A 24,968-nucleotide genomic window follows, 5' to 3' on the forward strand; every position below is an offset into this window, starting at 1 on the left:
GTCAGAGACCTGTTTTCCATAGGCTCTCTCTCTGTTTAAGGTCCCCTTTCCTCATATTTTCTGCATAAGCAGCCTTGTCAGAGTACATGAAACCCCTTACCACCATTGGTGAAGGAGATTAAACACAGTTCACAGGCATGGATTCATTTGGGGGGGATGGGTTTTCCATGGTGGTGTTTCAGTGGGGTTTTACTATAGTTAGCATGGCTCCTTCCAGGAAAGTAGAGGGAAAAATGGGTTTGACCTTCTTGACCATTGTATTTGTCCAGTGTTCTCTTGCTCTCCTCACAGTTAAGTGATTATTTAAGGTAGTCGAGTAAAAGAGGTAGGGAAAAAAAGAAAGCTGGCCCTAGTTTTATTAAAACTTTGAGATGTCCTTCTCTTTCTCCTCCTCTACTGGCTTAAGAATTAAACTTATTAAGGAAACATCCCAAGACTGAGCCAGTGAGGTTCACCTCCAGCAGGCAGCAGGCAAAGTGCTGGTGTGCCATTTTTCAGCACTCCTAGTTTCCTCCCTCCATCCTCCCAGGAGAGCACTGTTGGTAACCGAGGGAACATAAGAAATAAGAAACCCAATGAAAAGAGAAGTTCATTTCCTTTCTAGGGTTTTATTACAAACACCGATTCATGGGTTAGCCTCCCCTAAGTTGGTCAAATGGGCTAATTCAACAAATACTCCTTGAACACCAATTATGTACAAGGTGTTGTGAGGGTGCCATGTGACAGTGGCAAAAGGTTTCATTCAGGCTCTTGTGCAACAGTCACACTGCCTACTAGGGGAGGGGAGACTCTATCCAGTCTCTGATGGCAACAGTGGTCCAGAATCCACAACTCTTTCCCTTTTTCTTATCTCCTGAGTAAGCAAAGGGACAAGGGCATCCTTGACTTTGCTTCTGGGCTCATCCTCCTTATGAGGTAGCTCATGTTAGCTTCTGGAGGTGAACAGGAAGAGGCCTTGAATCCCATGCCAAATACATCCATGGTATTGGCAGCTTAGAGGAAGCCAGAGGGGCCAACTATATCTATAACTGAAAAAAAAAGACATGTGTGACTTCTTCCTAGGGGAACTGGAACTTCAGAGAAAGGAAACCTCAGAGAAAAAGTAAATAGGGACTCAGCTAAATTGTTCCATGAGAATAAATGGGAGTAGGGGTGGGGAATATCACTGTGAACAGAGACAAGGCTTGGCCTTCCTTCCTTGGAATTATTTTAAACTAGATTCCCTCCTAACACCATCCCTATGAGTGACTGGAAGGTAGCTATAGCTTGATGAAAGTTACAAATGTGGAAATCTTAAGAGGGGCTTCATTCTATCCTTTCATAATAAGCATTCAGCTCAAGGGCCCATAGCCCCATTACCTCAGGGAGGAACCACTTGCCTTTAAGTTGAGGGAACTCCCAAGTCAAGACAGTACAGGCCAAGATTCTCTGGATAGGCACTGGGATGGCCCCTAGAAGAGGCAAAGAGCAACTTTGGGTGGTAGGGAAAAGCCGAGCTTGACTTGTGTCTCTTGACTGTTTCAGGCCTCCTCCGCAACTGTTTTGGGGACTACCATGTGGCCTTCTACTTTGCCGGTGTGCCCCCCATCATTGGGGCTGTAATCCTCTTCTTCGTCCCTCTCATGCATCAAAGGATGTTCAAGAAAGAGCAGAGGGATTCCAGCAAGGATAAGATGTTGGTCCCTGATCCAGACCCCAATGGGGAGCTGCTGCCAGGCTCCCCAAACCCCGAGGAACCAATCTAATGCCTCTTTTTTGCCATTGTGTGCTCCTCCCCAGCTCTTCCCCTTATCCCACCCTGCTCAGCATTTACATTTTTTGCCACCAGCACACTAGTTCCCAAACCTGTGCACACAGCATTTCAGCCACCTGACCATCCCCTTGGAGCCAAAGCTCTAGGTGTTCCAAACTCATTAACCAAATTTTCCCCATGAATGCCTTTAAACTTGCCAGGGCCCTTCTTCTCCCAGGAACTGGGAAAGCTTGAGATTTCCCCCTGGCCTTTGGAACCTCTCCATATACATTCTAACCCCTGGGGGAGGAGGATGATAGAACCTCCAGGCCCCAGCTTGTTAGTCACCCACTAAAATTAACTGCCAAAGGTGCTACTGTGTCCCCAGGAGCCTAGTGGGAGAGACTCAAGCCTCTGATTACTGAGAAATTTATTGCCATTCATCCTTGGAAGCCATTTGGGTGGTGGGGGAAGGGAGGCAGAATGAGACAAGGAGCCTTGTTTAGTCTCACAAGTTCCTGAGGGCTGTGGCTTCCCGAGAGCTGTATACAGGTAGTATCCCCATGATATGGTTTGTTAACAGTCTGCTTCTCTCTTCCTTTCCTTTGATTTTTCTCTACTGCCTCCTTTCCATTCTTTTCCCTCTCTATTTCTTTTTATGATTGTCACAGATACATAGGTGCTTGGAGAAAGGAGGGACCCAGAGCTTGGGCCAATCAGCCTCATATTGGCTCAGTCCAGCCCTAACACTAGCATTAATCCCGTTCATCTCAGGCTGAGCCTCATCTCACTTTTTGGCTCAAGCTGATATAATCATAGACTGGAAGAGTAGAATATCACACAGGGAAAGGACCTTAAACACCACAGAGTTCCATGTTCCACCCACTGTTTTTTACAGATTTTCCAAGCCAATGCATTAACCTGGAGGCCTTCCCAGTTCCCCATCCTTGTATCCACCTGTCAAATGTGAAGAAACTCCTTTCATCTCAGCAGGCAGAGGAGGACTAAGGACAGTGAGCTGGCATGGTGCAGGGAGGGCCAGTGGCTATTGACATAGTGAAAGACCAACTCCTCCATCTCTTAGTTTTCATGACAGGTCAATATTTCCACCTGGCCAGGACAGGAAATGGACTGTTTTAGGAAAAACCTCATTCAGAACCTGGATCCCCAAAGGTACAGGCAGCAGCTGCACACAGGGTTTGGACAATTTCTTTTAGGAAGGGGAAGCCACCCTAGCTTTTACCACCCAGTGTTTTCCCCATGCTGGACATCCTGGGCCACTCTGCTTAGTGGGCATTAATGGTGCCAGGAAAGGTAGATTCTGGACCACCTTCTTCCCTCTGAAGTAGGTACCAGATGCTTCCCTATACCCAGGCTCTGCGCAACAATCTTACTGAAGAGCATTCCAGGTGCTCCTGGCTAGGGGCAGAGGGCTCTGCCAGGCTGTGTCCAGCTAGCACAGCTCACCTCATTAGGAGCTCAGCCTCTCTCTTCCCTCTGTCTGTGTGTCTCTTTCTCCCCTCTCTGGGCCTTTGTTTATTGTGTTCCTGTCACCCAACCTTTCATCATCTTTTTGCCAGGCACCCCTGGCTGTCACTTGGAGCCAATAGTAATGTGCCACCCTAAACCAGGGTCATCCTACGGACAGGAGGATGAGGTTGCCCTGAGGGGCTCCAAAGAAGACAATGGTCCCCACACATGAATTTTTCCGTTACAAACAGGCAGCTGGGGCATGGTTGGCCTCTGAAAGTTTCATTCAAGGCCAAAGTCTGAGCCCCCCCACCTCTGCTGGTCCTAGTCCAGCTCTTATCAACTCCCTGAAGGAAAATCCACTGGTTCTTGGCTCTGTAAGTAGGAAAGGGCCTAGTTAGTAACCTGTCAGCTCAAACAGCAGTGGAACAGGAGAAGATGGATTGCAGGAGCCCTGTAACTCCTGAGAGAGACCATTGGAATTACTAGAGCAACAATGCCCCTGCTTCCATTCCTCCCTGCCCCGCCCCCACTGAGATGCTGGAGGGTGGTCCCGCAGGGCTTCCTTTGTTGCTCAAGACTGGATAGATTTTAAAAATCAGGCTGCCACCCACTTCTCTCCAGTTGAAGAAAAAGATATTCACAGGTCCCAAATCTGCCTATTCAGGTGTCACTTAACATTGACAGGGCGTCAATTTACTTTTTCCACACATGTGCATGTGCATGTGCATGTGTGGGCTTGTGTGCTTTTGGAGAGAATTGTTGGTTGGAAAAAGCAGCACAGTATTAATATTTAGAGTAGGATGCAGCCTCTTAAGCACCACAGTTAAACCTAGGAGAACGAACAAAATTTCAGAGCTTGAGACCTGGGACATTTAAATCCTCAAGGGGTTTGGAACAAAATAAACAGATCTAAAAGTTTGGTTTTGGTATGGATGTTGCCTACAAGGGTGAAATAGTCAACCTGGTTAACAGCAGGAAGTTTGGCTTCAGAACTGAAGCCTCATTCTAAATCAGATTTCTGCCAGGGTCTGTGCTCTCTGAAAGAGCGGACATTTGAAAAGGAGAGGAGCTATATAAGGCTTTGGGTTTGGGTGGACTGTTTGAAACTTCATTTGCTAGGGAGCTCTGAAGTGGAAAAGTGGCTACTTTACAAAATGAGAACATGGTTACTGGCTGAGTCAGAGTAAAAGCCTGCCAAGGCCACCACCTTGCTATAAATGTGCCTTCCTAAAAATTGGCAATGACCTTAGCAATATTACAATTCAACCCCTTCTCTCTCCCTTATTGATAGGGAACCTGAAGAGATTAGTCTAGCTGGATTACATAGCCCTACAGTGACAGCCTGGAATGGAGGGTGATACAGCAGAGAGACCTACAGGAATGACAAAACTAGGAGTAAACTTAAAGTCTCACTTGTCCATATTCTGCATTGAATTTAAGTGGGGAAATTGAGGCCTAGAGAAACGAAGGGCCTGCTGCAGGTTCACACAGTTCATCAGAACAAGACTTGAACTCAGGTAATTAACTTCCAGTCCAATCCAAACCCCTTGTTGCTAGATGAAGACACTGGCCCTAGAAAGGAAAAAAGGACTCGTCCACTTCACTCAACCACATAGAAGCCCATTTCTAAAAGGGTGTCAGCAGGACCAGCTCTTAGTGGAAATAAAAGCTGAGCAGTGTGACTCTCAGCATACCCCATTGCTTCACAATTACTCTCATTCCCAATCTACACAAACTTTTGGTTTCTCCCTCCCATTCATTCTAGACCTTCAGGAAGCCTTGGCCTTGGAGGCTTCTTTCCACCAACTGCCTTTCTACTCTGAACACCAAGAGCAACCAATAAAGTCCATCTCCTTCTGGCTGTGCAATGGCCAAGACAGGGACAAAGAGAAGAGACTGGTTTCCTTTGGGAGTGGGTGGTTTACCACCCAGTTCTTAGCTATTGTTGTTTCTTCTCTGCTTAGTGCAGACACCCTCAGGCTGCCGGCCTCTTCATCTCCTCCCACTGAGGCTAATTACTTTGTCCAGCTGCCAGGCCTCAGGCTCTCCCACCCAAGATCTGCTGCCCCTCCAGTCCCTCCCCCAGCAGCCCGAAGAGCTCAGTCTGTGTTTGATCACTCAGGATCGTTAGATTTCAAAGCTGTGGAATCCCATAATTTTTATGAGCATATGCTCTCCTCCAGGGCCTTTTCATGTCTGAAAAGGCAGCCAGCAGCTCCCTGCCACTTTTCCACAGTAGCACAGCAAGCCAGCTGACGCGGATTACAAATCCCGGGTGTCTGACAGCTGGTGCCCCATAGAGTGGGACTGGTTAGAGTATGAAAACTTGAAGCAAGTTCTGCAATTGTAGCGGAGACCCCAGAGGAACAAGGAAAGGGATTAGATACCCAGGAGGTTGAGGAGGCTGTTCTTCAAAGGCCCTTGATTTCTGCCTTTCAGCTCTCTCTAGTGGTCATCAGATACAGAGCTCCAGGCCTGGTTTTCATGTCTTTTCAGCAGTATTTCCTAGGAACCTGATGTGTGTCAGGCACTGCTAGAACCCAGGGACTTCAGGAATGGAAAAAAAGAAAAGAAACAGAATTAGAGACAACAATGTGAGGCAACACAAGAAGGAATTTGTACTTTCTTTTTTCCAAAATATCTTCCTCCTCTTGGCCTTAGTGTCCTGGAGTATACCACCCCCCACCCCCGACGTCAAAACTTGGTCTACTTTGGGGCAGAGAGGGGACACCACGCCCCCACTCCCACCCAGGCGGGCGCGTCCCCTCCCCCCTGTGCTCCCCGAGACTGGCCTCCCGGGGGCCAGAGTCGCCCGGAAGAACAAATCTAGCTTCAGCGTCGGTTTCCTGCTGAGCCCGAGCCCGAGCCGGATAAAATTAGCCCATTGCTCACATCTAACAAGTGTCAGAGCCCCGTCCAGCTGGGGGAGGGGAGGCGGAGCCAGCCGGGCCTCTTTCGCGCCCGCCGGGGCCAGTGCCACCAGCCAGCCGACTGGCAGCACCTGTCGTGTGGCCCCTGCCCAGGGCCCCCTCGCTCCCCTGCTCCTGCCAGAGACTATGGCCCCAACCGACCTAGAAACCCGCGGGGCGACCCCTGCCCCCCTTTCCTACCCACCACACTCCCGCTCTATTTGCCCTCGAAGCCACCCTCCCCCACACCCCCGGGGACCGAGGGGTGCTAATCGGTACCCTTCCCCCCCCAGGTCCCCTGGCGCGCCCCGCACTCTGGGGATGCCTGGGATGGAGATGGGGTTGGGGACCCCGGCTGTGGCTCCTGGTCTAGTCGCCGGCTTCTGGTCACGTTGGGAGGGCAGCGGGAGGGGGGGGTGCACGGGGTTGCTGCCCCTCGGCGGGCCTCTCTCCGTTCCCCCATCGGGGAGGGGTGACCACCCGGGAGCCGCGCCACGGAGACGCATCTGCCCCTGCTACTCAGGCGGGAATCCGGCCCGCCCAGGGGCAAGGGGCGGGAGAAGGGCAGGAGGAGCCAGTCTCCGCGCGCCAACTGGCCCGAGGGCCCCAGGGGTAGACGGCAGCTGCCCGCTCGCCCGGGCTCTGCTCCTCCTCGCTCCCCCACCGCCCGGCTCGTGCCACGGCCACCAGTGGCTGCAGCTGCAGCGGCGACGGCGCCCCAAACTCACCCCCGCCAGCAGGGCGACTACTACACGAGGCGCACCCCTTGGGCCCCTGAGAGCCCCTTCCGAGGGCCTCCCTCCTCCCTCCACCCGAAAGCGCCGTCCCAAGGCCCCAAGGGTGAAGTCTGGCCGCTGCTAGCGAAGGCCCTACGTGAGCCCAGGCTCGAGGCCGCCAGGATGAGGGGCCTGGGGGCGGGGACCGCCCGGAGGAAACGCTCCTGCCGCTCCTGCCGGGGCAGCCGTCCTCTGCCCTCCTTTCCGACCTCCAACGCTGGGCTCGCCCCGCAGGGCCGCCTGCTCTCTGAGGTCAGCCAGTGGCGCTGCACCAGCCAAAGACTTGGCCCACCGCTCAATCCCCCGCCCAGCCTCGAGGAGACAGTCCCAGAGGAAGCGGGTGTGTGGCTCAGGGCTGGAGCGCACGCTTTGCATGCTCGAGGCCCGTGCACGCGTACACATACACAACATAAAGTGAAACAACAAAAACAAAACTTCCTCAGAACTCTGGGCTCCCACCTCGCGGGCTCAGGCCGGCTCCCCCACCTCACAGTCCCACCAACTGCCCAGAGATCACACAGGTGAGCAGGCACAGTTGCCTAGGCTGGAGAACTCTCTTCGTGGTCGTGGTGGGAAGGAACACCTTGTGTCTGAGATCAGCCCTCCTCAATTTGCTCCTTACAGACACCCCTCCACCCACTCTCCACCAACCTGCTTCCTTAAGCCGAGGAACCTCCACTAAGGTGGATTGGCAGCCACCTGCACTACCCACACACTCACGTAACACTCCCTTTCCCAAGGTGGAGGCTTCTGAGGAGGGCCAGCCTCACAGATCCTTCTTTCTTAAGGCCAGAGTTTCCTCCTGTCAGTCTGGGATCTCCCAGCTGTCTGCTTATTTCACACCTCTGCACTCTACACACTGCAGACACTCCATCCCTCAGCTCCTGAATCAAGGGCCTCCCCCAGGGCAGCTGGACACAGAGGCCCCCTCTAATGGTAACAAGGGCTCCCTCACCTTGTGGGAGGACAATTTACAGTTCACATGTGCTCTCCTATCCTTCATCACACTTGACTCTCTCCCTTCAGCCAAGAGAGGCATCTGCTTTGTGTGTGTGTGTTGCTGGGGATTGAACCCAGGGCCTTGTGCATGCTAGGCAAGCACTCTATCAACTGAGCTACACCCCCAGCCTGAGGCAGCTGCTTTTAAATTTCACAGATTGAGAAATTGAAGCCCAGTGGGAGCCAAATGCCATTTGTTGACTTTTATTGTTAACATTATGTTGACAAAGCATAGGTGCTTCAAACAAATATATCTTAATTAACTTTTTCTATCCAACTGAGTTTTTCACAGTCCTTGCTAAACACAGTTAAAGGTTAAGGTAGTAGGAAGAAATCAAGGGCCAAAATTAAGAACCCCGTCTCCAAGGTGCTTCCACTCAACTTCATGGAATGTGAGAAAAATCTTTTTTCCCCCCTGACCTCTCAGAAAGCCTGCTTGCTGCTTCTAAAGTCAGTACCTGCCCCACCCCATGCCCACTCTGTCCCCCAGTAAAGGGTCTGGTCAGGGAGTGGGAATATAGCACCAATATGGAGGTATGAGAGACAGCAAAACTGAGCTAGAGTCCTTGTGCTTCTCCCATGCCATCCTCCCCATTGGAGGGCATGAGGAAAAGGAACTAGGGATCTGTCATCTGCCTTTCTTTTGGAGTACCTATCACTCCTTTACGGGTCCTCTGGCCTTCAAAATTGGGGTAAAACTCCAAATGAGCTCCCTTACACCTTGCTTTCTCAGTCTTTTTCTCATCATATAATAAAATCATTACAACTTAATTTTCAGGGCCTTGCTTGATGTCTGTAGACCAGCAAAAGGTCCTTTGTCTGGTCTAGTTATGGCAGGGGGAGGGGGACATGGAGTAGTTCCCGGGAGGCTCTGCTTTCCTGAAAAAGGACTTGTGTGTCTAAGATATCAACACTAGCTCAAGGGGTCTCTCCCTTTGAGAATTCCAGCACTGGGCCAAGCTACAGAGGGGAAGGGAAAGAGCAGCAAATGTTATGCAAATAAGGGTAAAGGAGCTCCCAAGGTAGCATATGGGGAAGAGAAAAGGGTAAAACATACCCAAACCCCTTCCCACATGCTTTATTGAAGTGGACTTTTACTGTATGTGCAGCTCCCCACCCACATCCCCAAACTGGGGCTGTTATCTTCCACCTGAATTCCACTGACTCCAGTTGATAGATTCCTTATATTTGCAGGAGAGCTTGGTATTTTCTAGTACCCCCCACCCCTCACTGTTGTTTTTCTTTGGGTTCTAAATCCCCTGATCACAATAAGTCTTTGCCTAAGGCTAGGAGTATAGCTCAGTGTTAGAACCTGTGCTTAGCAAGCCCAAGCCTTGGGTTAGACCCCTAGCACCAAAAGAAAAAAAAACAACAACTTTGTCACCTCAAATAAGTCCTAGCCTAAGCCTTTCCTTCAAGGTGAGTAGTTTCAAGCATTCAAACAGTCCCTTCAAGGTTAGTACTCACCTGTCAACCACAATGGCTGGGTCCACAAAGCAAGGAGAGCCAAGTTTGATACAGGGCCAAGTTTCTGGGAAAGTCAAGTTCCAGGTAAAGCTAGTTCTGGTTCAGTACTTCTGTAAATAGTTGTAACTACTGAATTCCAAAAGCACTTTAACATTATGTTGACAAAGCATAGGTGCTTCAAACAAACATATCTTAATTAACTTTTTCTATCCAACTGAGTTCTTCACAGTCCTTGCTAAACACAGTTAAGGGTTATCCTAATAGGAAGAAATGGTGGAGAGCTTTTAAATTGCTCTCTGTGAATCAGAGGTACCTCAAGGTCCACTGTAATATGTGGATTGACAGAAGATTATATATAGAGTTTGGGCCTCTCTTCCCTTTGAGCAGATTAAGTTTTATCATTGAAAAATGGATTCTGCTGTTAAAAATTTAGGACAACTTTATAGCAGGGTGTGGTGGTGTATGCCTGTAATCCCAGCCCCTCAAGGTCAAGACAGGAGGATAGCAAGTTTGTGGTCAGTCTCAGCAACTTAGAGATACCCTGTCTCAAACAAAAATTACAAAAGTTGGGGATATAGTTCAATGGTACAGCACCCCTGGGTTCAATCACTAGTATAAAAAAATTAAAACAATTTTTAAGAATTACTTCTATTCAAGACTTATGCTTCTGGAAAGACCGATTTTATGTATTTTTCTTTGTTCCTTCCATGAAGAACAGCTTAAAATGCTACGTAGTATATAAAACAAACCCGAGACTCTGAAATGTGTAGAGAAGGCTGACCAGCTAGGGAACTCAGAACTTCAAGAGCGACTCTCCTGAGGTGAGTGCTCTGTGTTTTCTTTTTGCCTCATATATCCTAAAGTTGGTACTAGAGAAGCCAGAAACCCAGAAATACTAATGGGAATAAAAAGCCCAAGAAAATTTTGCTTTCTGTAGCCAAGAACCAGAAAAAGAGCAGCCCAACAAGACTGAAAACTTTCACACAATAGCCACTCTACTCGTGTCACACATTTTGGAAGAAACTGGTCCCATTCTCACTCTAGCCAACAAAAGTGAAGTGGAGAGCCTAGATTTCCACTTTCTTCTTACTGTGACAAGCACCTCCCCTCTCCATCATCAGGGTGGCATCACAGAAAGCCATATAGGGAGCCCAGACTTTTATCCCTGACAGTAAGGTGACATCCCTGCCCCTCCCAGCAGACTGGGCATTCTCAGTAGAGGTCTAATACGGTGCCTGAGCTCCCACCCCCACCAAGCAGTAATGAGGAGTCCCTCAACAATTGGATGGCAACAGAGGTCCCATGGGAATCTGGACTTCTACTTTGATTTTGCAGTAATGAGGCAGTGCCAGGCTGTCAGAGGAGTCCTGCTACAATAGAAGATTTAAATAAGACCAACAGTATTATTACATATCACTCAAAATGTCTAGGTTTTAATAAATACTCATCATACCAAAATATCTTACTTGAATTGAGAAAATATCAACTTGTAAGAAAAAAGAAAACCAATGCCAACAGAGGAATGACACAGATGTTAGAATTATCTGAAAAGGAACTTAAAGCAGCCATCATAAAAATGCTCCAATGAGTATTTATGAACATGCTTGAAATAGATTAAAAATCAGAAAATTCCGGTAAATAAATAGAAAATATAAATAGAAAAACAAATGGAAATTTTAGAACTGAAAGCTAAAATAACCAAAAGGGAGCCAGCTATGGTGAGGCACCCTTGTAATCCCAGCTACTCAGGAGGTTGAGGCAGGAGGATGGCAAGTTTGAGGCTAGCCTGAGCAACTTAAAGAGACCCTGTCTCAAAATAAAAAATAAACAGGGATGAGGATGTAGCTCAGTGGTAGAGCACCCCTTGGCTCAATCCCTGGTACTACAAAAATATTTTTAATTCATTAAATAAAATTTAAAAGAGGGGTTGGCGTTATAGCTCAGTGGTAGAACACTTGCCTACTATGTGTGAGGTACTGGGTTTGGTCCTCAGCACCACATTAAAAAAAAATTAATAGGAGCTGGGGTTATGGCTCAGTGGTAGAGGGCTCGCCTTGCACATGCAAGGCCCTGGGTTTGATCCTCAGCGTCACATAAATAAATAAAATTATTTTAAAATTAATAAATAAAGGTATTGTGTCCATCTACAACTAAAAAAATGTTTAAAAAATTTTAAAAGAAAGTAGACTGGAGGGCTCAAGTGGTAGTGCGCTCGCCTGGCATGCACAGGGTGCTGGGTTCAATCCTCAACACCACATAAAAAAATAAAATAAAATAAAGATTGTGTCCATCTAAAACTAAAAAATAAATATTTTTTAAAAAAGAAAATAGACTGGAAAAAATAATAGAAGCCAGGTATGGTGGCATATGCCTGTAATCCTGGTGACTTTGGAGGCTAAGGTAAGAGGATTTTAAGGCCCTGACTGGATAGGACAGAATGAGATGGATAGGATAGGATAGGATAGGATAGGATAGGATAGGATAGGATAGGGCTGAGGATGTAGCTCACTGGCAGAGCACTTGCCTAGCATCCACAAAACCCTGGGTTCAACTCTCAGTTCTGAAAAAATAATTAGTAGTCCCTAAGGGAACTGTGGGACCATGACAAAAGATCTAACATTCATATTATCACAGTTCCAGAAGGAGAGGAGAAAAAGGTAAGACTGAAAAAGTGTTTAAAGAAATAAAGGCCGAAAACTTCTTGAATTTGGCAAAAGACATAACCCTATGGATTCAAGAAGCCGAGTGAATCCCAAATGGAATGAATTCAAATAAATCTATGCTAAGACATATCATAATCAAATATCAGAAAACTAAACACAAAACGAACAAAACTATCTTGAAAGCAGTGAGAAAACTAAACCATGACACCTTATAGTTATAAAACTATTGACACCTTAGTTTTTGGGAAAAACCAATTCAAATAAGAGCGGATTTCCTATCAAAAATTGTGGAGGGCGGAGAAAGATTTCACAATTTTTTCAAGCACTGAAAGAAAAGAACTGTCAACTCAGAATTGTATGTTTGAGGAAGGAAGAGGAAATCAAGACATCCTCAGATGACGGAAAATTAAGAATTTGTCACAGCAGGCCTATCCTAAAATATGGTTAAAGGAACTTCTTGAAACAGAAATGACAAAAGAAGGAATCTTGGAATACCAGGAAGAAAGTATTTGGAAAGCAAAAATATGGTATTTTAGGAGATCACTAGGCCATAGGGCTCTGATTTCACCAATGGATTAGTGTTCTTATAAAAGTGCTTAAGGGAGGAAGTGCATTTGGTCTCTTATGCTTTCACCTTCTACCATGTGAGGACATAAAAATGGCACCATCAATGAGACCCTCACTTGACACTGAGTATACCAGCACCTCCATACTGGACTTCTTTGCCTTCTGAACTGTTAGAAATAAATTTGTAGGGGCTGGGGATGTGGCTCAAGCGGTAGCGCGCTCGCCTAGCATGCGTGCGGCCCGGGTTCGATCCTCAGCAGCACCACATACCAACAAAGATGTTGTGTCCGCCAAGAACTAAGAAAAAATAAATAAATGTTAAAATTCTCTCTCTCTCTCTGTCCCCCTCTCTCTCTCACTCTCTCTTTAAAAAAAAAAAAAAAAGAAATAAATTTGTATTGTTTATAAATTACCCAGTCTCAGGTATTTTGTTATATTTGTTATAATAACACAGAATAAGACACACAACATATCAAAATATGTGGGACAGAGCTAAAGTATTGAAAGGGAAATTTATAAAATTTATAGCACCAAATGCTTTCATTAGAAATTAGGAATGGTACTGAGTGTGGTGGCACATGCCTGTAATCCCAGCCCCTCAGGAGGCTGAAACAGGAGGATCACGAATTTAAAGCCAACCAGCCTCAGCAAAAGCAAGGCACTAAGCAACTTCGTGAGACCCTGTCTCTAAATAAAATATAAAATAGGGCTGGGATATGGCTCAGTGGTCAAATGCCCCTGAGTTCAATCCCCAGTACCAAAAAAAAAAAAAAAAAAAAAAAGAAATTAGGAATGGCCTCAAATTAATAATCTACATTCCTACCTCAAGAAAGTAGAAAAAAAGGCAAAATGAAATCAAACAGAAGGAAGAAAATAACAAAGGGCAATCAATGGAATTGAAGAATTAAAAAATGCAGAAAATCAATGAAATAAAAAGTGGGGCTTTGAAATGAACCCAGTATTATCCTGTTATCAAAACCATACAAAGATAATACAAAAGAGTGACAAATCCAGATAATGTCCTTTATGAATATAGGTGTAAGTTCTTCAACAAAATATTAGCAAGCCAAATCCATTAATGTAAGAATTAAATGCCAATTGGGGTTTATTTCAGGGCTGGAAGGCTGCTTTCATGTTCTAAACTCAGTAAATTCAATGTACTGTATCAATAAGCTAATGATCTTATCAATTAATGCAGAAAAGCATTTGACCAAACCCAATACTTATTCATAATTTGAAACAACAACTACCATGGAGGTGCATGCCTATAATCCCAGCTACTTGGGAAGCTGAGGCAGGAGGATGGCCACTTCAAGGCCAGCCTCCGCAACTTATTGAAAAACCCTGTTTCAAAATAAAATTTAAAGGGGCAGAGAATGTGACTCAGTGGTAGAGATCTTGCCTAGCATGTACAAGGCCCTGAGTTCAGTCCACAGTAACACACACACACACACACACACACACACACACACACAACAACAACAACAACAACAATGAAAAACTCAGCAAGTTAGGAATGGAGAAGAACTACTTCAACCTGATCAAAAGCATCTACAAAAAACCCTGCAGTGGGGCTGGGGATTTGGCTCAAGCGGTATCGCGCTCGCCTGGCATGCGAGTGGCCCAGGTTCAATCCTCAGCACCACATACAAAGATGTTGTGTCTGCCAAAAACTAAAAAATAAAACATTAAAAAAACTCTCTCTCTCTCTCTCTCTCTCTCTCTCTCTCTCTCTCTCTCTCTCTCTCTCTCTCTCTCTCTCTCAAAAACAAAACAAAACAAAACAAAAAAACACAAAAAACCCTGCAGTGAGCATCACACTATATGAGGAAATTCTTTATACTTCTAAGATGGGGAGTAAGGCCATTCTGGCCACTCTTATTTCACATAGCACTGGAAAGTCAACAAAATGAGAAAAAAAGAAGTAAAATGTGTAAAAGGGAAAAAAACAAAACCATTTGCAGGTGACATGATTTTTTTACATAGAAAATCCCAAGGAAATCTACAAAAACTGTATAGAGCTAATAAGTGAGTTCAGCAACATTGCAGTATATAAAATCAACACTCAAAAATCAACCACATTTCTATATTTTGTCAATAAATATGCAGAAACCAAAGCTCAAAAGCAATGGCATTTTGAAATCATTACAAAGAAAATTAAATACTTAGATGTACACTTAATAAAATGTACATGTATGAAGAAAATTTCAAAATACTGATGAAAAAAATCAAGGAAAACCTAAGTACATGGAAAGACATGCTGAGTTCCCTTATTTTTCAGACAGGGCAACTGAGATGCCAAAAGGCACATGGCTGACCAATTGTTATGCAACTGTCAGGGCAGCACTGAGATCTTGCCACCTTTATTACTGTCCTAATATCTAATAATCTTTGGGGCTCTCAAAACTCAGTAACTTGCACCAGTGTACTTTCCAGCATTAACTTGCCTACACTACTATCACATTCCTTCATGCCAAAGTTCTAGCTCTTCTTCTTCTTCTTCTTCTTTTAGTTGTAGATGGACACATACCTTTATTTACTTACTTATTTTTATGTGGTGCTGAGGATCAAACCCAGGGCCTCACACCTGCAAGGCAAGCACTCTACCACTGAGCTACAGCCCCAGTTCCACTCTAGCTCTTCTTGCTGGTCAGATTCCCTTCTCTCTACTGAATTTCTCCCTCTGGACGGCTCAATCATTTTTGTAGCCATATACTTAAATATATATGGCAAGGGTGGGTTTCTGACCTCCACTCATAACTTTTAAGCTCTGACTCAGTCATGTTCAACATTTCATAGAAACTTCCTGCCTGTTTCATGATCTTTTCTGTTGAGCAATGGCCTAACAGCTATTCCTAGCCATCCAAGCACACTGCTGAACACCACATGGTGCCAACTACCAACATAGGAGGAGGATATCACATGAGTCCAAAGTGCCCACAGAATGTTCAGATCAAGAAGTTCAGTAAACTGGGGGGAAAAAGGTGTCTAAAGTTCCAGGGATGGATCAAGTCTAGAGATACAGATTTATGAGTCATCAGGGTAAGGGAAACATTTAAAACCGTGTGTGCAAGGGGAATTTCTTCTGTAATCAAAAGATAAATAATTTTACATAAAGGAACGATACTACAGAGAAAATAAAGTCAAACAGTCTCAACTAGAAAAAGAATGAAGGATCTAGTAGTGCTTTTTATCTCAGCTATGATCACTGATGCTTGAAGCCTTGAACCATGTTGAAAAAGTTAGCAGGGTGGGGCTGGGGCTGGGGCTCAGCGGTAGAGCACTCACCCAGCACATGTAGGGCCCTGGGTTCCATCCTCAGCACCACGTTAAAATAAATAAATAAAATAAAGATATTGTGTCCAACTACAACTAAAAGAAATATTTAAAAAAGTTAGCAGAGTGGCATTTAATGAGGGGTTTCCTCTGGTGAGTTGTCTCAGTGGGTGGTCTTTTTTCCCAAACTGTCTTTGATCTAGTAATAGCTTCACTCTTTTTAGAATGAAGGAAAATTTCAGTTCATCTCAGACCTGGGGATGCTGATAATAGGACTTTAGCTATGGTGCCTAAAAGGTTGTTAAAGGATGCCTAGGGGTTGCTGTTGCTAGCAGAAAGGACACCCCAATTGGAGAAGGTGAGATGAGAGAAGTTCTAGGTAAAATTCTGGGAGTTCCTGGTTTATGACAAAACTTTTCCTTGGGCTAAAATCTATACTTTTCAGCAGAGGCAAGATGATGGCAAATTTGGGGTCAGCCTTAGCAACTTAGCAAGACTCTGTCTCAAAAAAATGAAAGGGCTGGGATGTAGCCCAGTAGTAAAGCACCAGTAAAGTTCAATCCTCAGTACCAAATAAATAAATAAATAAATAAATAAAATACAATCTGCACTTTTCACATTTCTTTTCCTTTTCAATCTTAACCAGCTCTATCAAAGATTTTCTTGACATCACTCAGAGTGAAGAGAATCTTTGTTGAGACACATGCAAGTTTTAAAAGAATTGTTGCAAGATGATTCTTCAGCCAATTATTCTATTTTGCAAGCAGACTTCTTGGGTTGTTTTTTTAAAAATATATTTATTTTTTAGTTTTAGGTGGACATAATATCTTTATTTTACATTTATATGGTGCTGAGGATCGAACCCAGTGCCTCCTATATGCTACGGGAGCACTATACCACTGAGCTACAACCCCAGCCCGTTTTTTTGGTTTGTTTTTTTTGTACCTGGTATATCTAATTATCTGCCTATCTAGCTCCTATTGTAGCCTCTAAATAGTAGCTAGATGCTGAGCAAAAAAGAGGTTGCCATAGTAACAAATGTTCAGTCATTTAATTGTTGCTTCACAGTTAAGTGTAACCCTAGTATACCTAATAAAGCAAGGACCTGTTATTTGGGTTTTCAGTTTTTTTCCCTACTGTCTAACAATGGACAGGTATTATTCCAGAGCAACTGTGTCTGTTTCCCTGCCCTTCACCATCACACAAACCTCATAGACTTTCTTGAGCATCCAAAGAACATTGGCCAGATGTATTCATCTTCATTGAAGCTAGTACCCCAGACCATACACTAAGTCTTTTAACAAGCTCTCAAAATCAGGGCTGAGGATGTAGCTCAGTGGTAGAGCCCTTGCAGAAGGCCTTGGATTCAATCCCCAGCACTTCCCCTGCCCCCCAAAAGTCTCAAAGTACAGACTTCATAGCCATTAGAGGTTGGCCTAGCCACCTTCTCCCCTGCTGGGCATACTGGTTTCTCATCTTATTAATAAAAGCTCATTAGAAGTTCTCTACATTTTGTGCTAGGGGATTGACATGTATGATCTCTAAGTATCCTTATCCCTGCTTTGCAGAAAGGAAAGCTAAGATTCAGAGAGGGTTAAGTGTCTTATCTAAAATTATGCAATTTGCTGGAGATGTAGCATCCTTGCTAGTGTGGGCTCAGCATGCAAAAGGCCCTGGGTTCAATCCCCAGCACCAAAAATAAATGAAAAAAACACATACAGCTTGTAAAAGGCATATGAAGCTAAGCATGACTGGCTTTAAATCTTTTCTTTTCAATATACATTTAGGTCCCCATTTCACCTCTCCATGGGCTAATTTCTCAATAGGGTAATTTTTGCACATTACTTTTAAGCCCCAGGACCCTAATATTGCCTTGTTTTGGTGTGTGTGTGTGTGTGTGTGTGTGTGTGTGTGTGTGTGTGTGCGTGCGTGCACGTGTGCGCAAAGGGTCAAACACATGCTAAGCACACTCTCTACCACTGAGCTATACCACCGGTCCTATATCATCTCTTAGAGCTCCTGGGGCCATTTGTCCTTATCTAGACATGATTCTAATAATTCATTTGGATCTGCAGGTGGATAGATTCCTTAAAAGGAGCAAAGATAGAAGGAAGTTTGAGGGGGGTGGGGCAGCCACTGGGAATTAACTTTCCTAGGTGAGTGTTTTATACAGATTCACGGTATGTTGTAAATGTTATTTTCAGAGCCCTTGGTTTAAAAAGCTGGATAGACAGGGTAAGAGCTCATAACTTTGCACATACATTGAACTAGGGCCTTGTCCCAAAACTTGTTTCTTAGCCTGAGAAGACACCTCTGTAGATGATGCAGGCTCCACATGCACACATCTACAATCCTGAAAATCCTTGGCCTTTGATGGACTCCAGAGGAAATATGGCTATGAAGTCATCACCAAACCCATGCTAGCCGTCAATAGTGGCATGGAGGAGATGATGCAGGACTAAAAGGTAGACCTCCTTACCTAGACTAGAGAAGCAATGTATCCCACCATAACAAGCTGAAAAGGAGCGAATCTCCATTTAGCTTGGCCCAATTCCTATATTGTAGACAGCTACTGCCTTTCCTTTGGCACCATAGCTTCCCCTGTACTTTTGCTCCCATACCTGAAGCCTAGAAAGTGAACTAGGAACCTAGACACCAAGGTTGGGACCCCCAATCCCCATGGCAAGGTTGGGCCCCATATCCCTTTAATAACTGGAAACATTCAATCCAGAGTATTCCTGTTTTTCAGCTATCAGTTCTCTCAGGATGACTTGGAATGTAGACCTGCCTGAATGTAGGCAGCTGGTTTGGGTGACTGTCGATCCTAAATGCCAGATCATATGAGCTAATCTATAAAAAATGTTATTTTTACTAGAGTCATCTGAGTTTGCTGAATTTAGATTACCCATAAAATCACTAACAAGTAATTACTGAGAGGCATCCAATGAAAAGGATTTGTGTAATCAGCTAGCTCTTTAAAAATTAAAAAAATTTAAAAAAATCTCAGCGGTCCCTTTGGCTCACTATCTGGGCAACCCTGCCCCCTACAGGTTTTAGTAATGAAAAAACATTAACAAAGGCCCAATTATCAGTGAGAGTGTTTCATTTTCTTTGTGTCTTATTTGAACTAAGAATTTCCTCAGCGATGGTTATTATTTTATCAGATCAGACTAAAATAAAACAAAGAACAGTATCATTGTTTGTATGCACCCAACAAACCAAGTTTTAGGAAAACAAGGAACCCTAGAAAGAGAAGTCTAGAGCACTGCAGAATCATCTCCATGGTACTGTGCACCCAGCTTCCCTGAACTTCAATTTGGAGAAGGAAAAGAACAGACTTGGGAGAGTCTTCTATTATAGTGGCATGCAGTAACCCTCAGGTCAGATCTGTCTCCTAGCCCTGATTGTGCCATTTTATTTAAATCAGAGCACTTGAATCCTATGATTAAGACTTTCCAATAGCTTATCTCAGAATCAAATCCTATCTCCCTTCCTTGAGCTATAAAACTTCAGGAACTAGCCTCTGCCTTATCTCTTATCCATTTCCCTGTTCAACACTGTACCTTTTCCTCCCTCCAAATAATAAGTGGTGCTCATTTCCTAGGACTGGAATGTACTACCAACTTGTATTCATTCATAGGCCCAGTTTGTGTCATCTGCCAGAAAGTATCCTCATCTCAGTCCCAATCAAATCACCTCATCTTATTTTCTTCACAACATTTAATCACAACCTGACTTGGTATTTACAAATACATATTACCTAGCTATCCCTATTAGAATGTAGCCTCTATGAAGGTAAGGGCTATTGTCTTATTGACCCCAGGATCTTCTGTATCTGAGACAGTTCTTGGGACATAGATTCCAAGAAATATTTTTTGAATGATCAATAACAGCAGTGGGTCCTGGAACATGTCACATAACCTCTGATTCTGTTTCACTTATAAAATGCAAATAGACAATTTCTCCCCAACTGAGTGTGAAATTAAAGGACAAATGTGAAAAGGCCTGACAGCTAATAAGTATACACATTTGGGGATGTGACTTACTCATCAATCCATAACCATCTCTCCACCTCCCTCTCTGCCATAACGGCAGTTCACCTTAACCTTTCAGAGTGTAGAGTGGTGGTGATTGGAGAGTGTGGGTGCTATAAGTCATAGAATGCTTTCTCATGGGCCTCATGGCACTTTGGTTCAGTTGTGGATAGATATTGAGTTCCCATGATGCTGTCAGGAATCTAGGCTCTGGTTTTTAAACTGCCATTTAAAAATGTTATATATAGTAGGTGAACACAATACCTTTATTTTTATGTGGTGCTGAGATCGAATCCAGTGCCTTAAATGTGTGAGGCAAGAGCTCTACCACTGAGCCACAACCCCAACCCCATTAAACTGCCATTTTTGAAAAGGTAATAAGGCCTAAGGCATGCCTACTTAATATGTGCTGGAAGCCAGGCTTGGTAGTGCATGCATGTAATCCCAGCAACTCAGGAGACTGATGCTGGAGGATCTCAAGTTTGAGGCCCGTCTCAGTTAATTAGCAAGGCATTAAGCAACATAGTGAGACCCTGTCTCAAAATAAAAAATAAAAATGACTGGGGATGTGGTCCAGTGGCTAAGCTCCCCAAGGTTCAATCCTCAACACCAAAAAACAAAACAAAACAAAACAAAAACATGCTGGAGATTTAACTTATAGGTATTGAAAATCAATATGCCAATAGCATGAATTGAAGAGAATACCTTGAGGTAGGAAGGAAAGAAAAAGGGCTTCTCCAGCTTTATTGTTTATTTCCTGGTGGCTTGACCTTTTCTTTTTGTGGTACTGGGGATTAAACCCAGGGGTGCTTTACCACTGAGCTATCTCTCTAGACCCTTTTATTTTGAGACAGGGTCTTGCTAAGTTGCTGAGGCTGGCCTCAAATTTGTGATTCTCTTGCCCTCCCAAATTGCTGGGATTACAGGTGTGTGCCACCATACAGGGTATTTTTCTTAAAAAAAAAAGGTGTCAAGCCAGGTATAGTGGCACATACCTGTAATCCCATCAACTTGAGATGCTTAGGCAGGAGGATCACAAGTTTGAGACCAGCCTCAGCAATTTAGCAAGACCCTGTCTCAAAATAAAAAAAGAAAAGGGCTGGGGATGTAATTCAGTAGTAAAGCATCCCTGGGTTCAAACTCCAGTAACACAAAAAGGGAGGGGGGGTGGATGTAGCATGTAGCTCAGTGGTAGAGCACTTACCAGGCCCTGGGTTAGATTCCCAGCACAAGAACAAAAAAGAACAATCTTACACCTTCATGCTAACACTCCTAGACACTGTTCTGTTCTTTTCCTTCTCCCAGGAAAGAGCAGAGCCAAAGCAAAACAGAATGAAGTTTTGCTTGTAGAGGGGCTACACCCAAGGTTTAAAAAAAGCTCTATGAGCCAAAATAAACCTTTTATCTAAAAAAAAAAAAAAAAACAAACAAAACTGGATGACGGCTTCTTACAAGTAAGCAGTAAGATTCTTGTGCTAGAGAGAGATTGGAATTACACTAGAAACCGACATCCATTCACTATTACTAAATTATTTTCAGATTCTTCCACAGAAAATGTTATATTCACTCAGAAAATACAAGTAAAGCCAAGCCATATGAATCAGCTTTTTCTAAAACCTCAGCTCCAAAGGTTCTTTCTTCACAGGACTGTTAATATTTCACTCCCTGTTGCCAAACCAAACAGAACAAAAAGCAATGGCATCAGAGAGATTTGATGTTGGGAAATACTCGATTTCACTGGATCTTTATTCTCATATTGTATACTTTTCCTATCCCACCCCAGAAAACTCACTTAAACTATATACTATCACTGTCTGACATAAAGTGGAAACGTAAATCCAGATTAGCCACTTCTAACAAATGCCAGGAATATTCAAATACAGGAATTTTCAGATGAACTGCTTGGAAATGATTTGTATTAAATTTTAACACCTATTAGGAAACTGAATTAAGAGACTCTAAATTTGGGGGTGCTTGTTTATGCAATAAATAAATGTAACAACTGATACTGACTGCTCCATAATGCTGCAGTTGTAATGGGTTTCTCTAACTAGCTAAGGTATTGTGGTAATTAATAGAGTTCAATCATTGGCAGGGGGTATAGTCTTTTAACCTCAAAAGAGTAGAAAGATGGTAGTTTTGTCAGCCTGGATAGGCACTTTAAGCAAATAGCTTTGGTGCACAATTAAAAGAATGAGGCTTATTTAATTCTTGGGTAGTGTGGATGAGCAGATAAGGTGTTTATGCATATCCAAAGCTGAACTTGTAAAAGCTCACCACCATTTGCATTCTACCCACTTTATTCACTCTCTCCCATATTGTTCCAGAACTTTGCCATACAATATAGTAGCTACATGTGATTATGAGCACTTGAGATGTTGATAGTCGAAATTGAAGATTCAGCATGAAAAAAATGTGATTATCTCAAAATTTTATATGGATCACATGTTGAAATACTTTATTGCATTAAATAAAACATCATTAAAATTTCTTTACACATTACCTTTTGCAATGTGGCTATTTAAAATTACATGTGACTTTATATTTCTACTGGACAGCACTAATCTAGAACATTTGGTGCATATAGAGGACTGATTGTGAATCTTTTTAAAAAGTAGTCACCAAGACCATCCAGTGAGAAACCTAGCAATACTTCAGAGGCTTTAGGTCTCCATCCTGCCAAAAACAAAGGGAAGAGAAACTTTAGACTAGCCTAGGATGTAGCTGAGTACAACACACATCTATTTCTATTAGTTGAGGAAACAAACTCAAAATTCAGGCCCGTCCTTGTTCACCCAATTATTCCTTAATGCTCCACCCAAATTTGAATATCATTCTAGCTCTAGCAGTTCTGATGCATTTGAATGGAGACAATTACAGAATGTATGTCCCTTAAGGTTTTGGTAATATTATCTACAAGTCTCCCCACTGAAATACCTGTTTCTTGTGAGTGCAGATTGTTTCCTTGTTTCAAACATTGAATGACTTGTAATAATTTTTTTTTTTTTTTGGTACTGGGGATTGAACCCAGGGATGCATTACCACCGAGCTACATCCGCAGTCGCTGGCCTTCAATTTGTAATCCTCCTCTCAGCCCCTCAAGTCACTGGAATTACAGGTGTTGGGAACTACATCTGGCTGTAATAATTTTCTCAAAGTACTGACCCCAGCAGCCGTTTCCTTATTCTAAACACTAATGTACCTATTGTTTAAAAATGCCTCATTTAAAACTGCCTTTAGAATGTACAGTACATTCCTGAATATGCTTCAGGGTGGCAAACCTCTATCCATTGAGAGAATGATTCTTGGAAACGGTTGAAATTCACCTCAAGGATGGCAAATAAAGTGAACAAACTAAATAGGGATGGTTTCCTCAATGGCTTATAAAACTATTTCTAAAAGACAAGTTCCTATTATCTTTAGAGCAAAGATAACATTCTTAGAATCCCTGTGGCTGCCCAATGGAACTTTTTTTTTTTTTGGTGGTGCTGGGAATTGAACACCTTGATAATTGTTTTTTTAAGGTACTAGAGACTGAATCCAGGGTTATTTTACCACTGAACTATATCCCCAGCCCTTTTTTGAGACAGGACCTTGCTAAACTGCTAAGGCTTAGCTAATTTGCAATTCTCCTGGCTCTGCCCATTCTGGTTGCTGGGATTACAGGCATGTGCCACCACACCCAGCCTTTGATACCTTTTGTCCTAGAGTTGATTCCAAGATACTAAACCTACTAAGATGAAGACTCCCATTATTTGTAATGCTTATGTGTATTTTGTAATGCCTTATGTGATTTACCAAAATTTACATTTTTTGTGTGTTCTAGGGATTAAATCTAGAGTCACTCCATCACTGAGTTGCACCCCCAGTAATTTTTATATTTTGAGACAGGGTGGCCTGGCACTTGGGATCCTCCTAACTCAGCCTCTGGAGGAGATGGGATTACATGCATGCACCACTATGCCCAGCACATTATAATCTTTAATCCTCCCCAGAATAATTTGCTCTTCTAAGTGTCCCTTGGACAACCAGCCCTAACTGACATTTATTCTAAGAAATCATACCTCATGAACAATTGACCCTAGGGCTTGGAAGGAATATTGAAATACAAGGTCATATGGTAGCAGGATTAAGGGCACAAAGAAGAAAAACTCTGGAATTTAATATGAGTGGAAAAAACATACGTATCTCAGCTTTCACCTATGGAACAGGGTGGTAAACTTCCACCTCACTGTGAAGGTTAAATAACTGATAGTATTTAACATAAAGCCTGATAGACCAGTTTAGCCATTTGTCATGTGGCTATTAGTCATCCATCTGCAAGGTTTTATATTTAAATCTTAACCAAATTCCAAGACCTTAAAAAAAACTGGACCCTAGTAAAAGAAAATTTCCATTAAGGAGCTGGGAGTATAGTTCAGTGAGAGTACATGATCATTAGTATGTATAAAGCCCTGTATTCCATCTCCAGCACCCAACGAAAAAAATATAGTGCAGTTTATAATACACCCAAATTTATCAAATTCTGTTTTAGGTGTCAGGGTCCTTTTCACCAACTTTTCCTCAAAAAGATGCCTATGTATGGGCATCTTACATTGTTCTAGTGCAAACTTTTTTAGAATTGTGAGTTACAGAAGAAGAAACCCAAGTCACAGGGGCTGGGGTTGTGCCTCAGGGTAGAGCGCTTGCCTAGCATACATAAGGCACTGGATTCTATCCTCAGCACCACATAAATATAAAATAAAGGTATGTGTCCACCTAAAACTTAAACCCTAGGTCACAGGTGAAGAGCTGACAATACCAAAACTATCCTGAGGAACTGAGTTCTGATGCCAATGATAGAGAGCTCTGTAGGCACCAGAGGAAATGAAACTAGAATAAATTCACCATTGGCTAAATGGATGCCAAGGGAAGCCTTATCCAGGTGTCTGAATATGATGACCTACTTGGAAACAAAGAAATCTTAGTGGTTTAGGCAACATGTTTAAGAGGTTGGAGACAGGGGTGGTAACAAACTGCACAAGCACTCATGCACACCTAGAAAATTTTTGTATATATGAAGACAAAGCAAG

At 43.5% G+C, this 24,968-nt stretch overlaps 2 protein-coding genes across 9 annotated transcripts in view; one reads left to right on the top strand and one right to left on the bottom strand.

The window, feature by feature from the left end:
* Positions 1-4,124, top strand: part of Slc16a2 (solute carrier family 16 member 2) — a 107,321-nt gene extending 103,197 nt beyond the window's left edge. Inside the window, exon 6 of the mRNA XM_005337481.5 lies at positions 1,525-4,124. Coding sequence (XP_005337538.3) covers positions 1,525-1,745 — 221 coding nt within the window. The 3' untranslated portion in view covers positions 1,746-4,124. The remainder of the gene's footprint in view (positions 1-1,524) is intronic.
* Positions 589-24,968, bottom strand: part of Rlim (ring finger protein, LIM domain interacting) — a 55,975-nt gene continuing 31,595 nt past the window's right edge. For 3 of the 8 annotated variants that reach the window (XR_013431794.1, XR_013431801.1, XR_013431797.1), the window contains 3 exons: positions 6,843-22,572; positions 5,593-5,752; positions 589-4,777 (listed from right to left, as the gene is read on the bottom strand). The gene's annotated coding sequence lies outside the window, so the exon portion shown is untranslated. The remainder of the gene's footprint in view (positions 4,778-5,592; positions 5,753-6,842; positions 22,573-24,968) is intronic. The other 5 variants (XR_013431799.1, XR_013431795.1, XR_013431798.1 and 2 more) reach the window with 5 other exon arrangements.

The sequence above is a fragment of the Ictidomys tridecemlineatus genome, chromosome X (assembly GCF_052094955.1).
Source record: "Ictidomys tridecemlineatus isolate mIctTri1 chromosome X, mIctTri1.hap1, whole genome shotgun sequence".
Lineage (NCBI taxonomy): Eukaryota > Metazoa > Chordata > Mammalia > Rodentia > Sciuridae > Ictidomys > Ictidomys tridecemlineatus.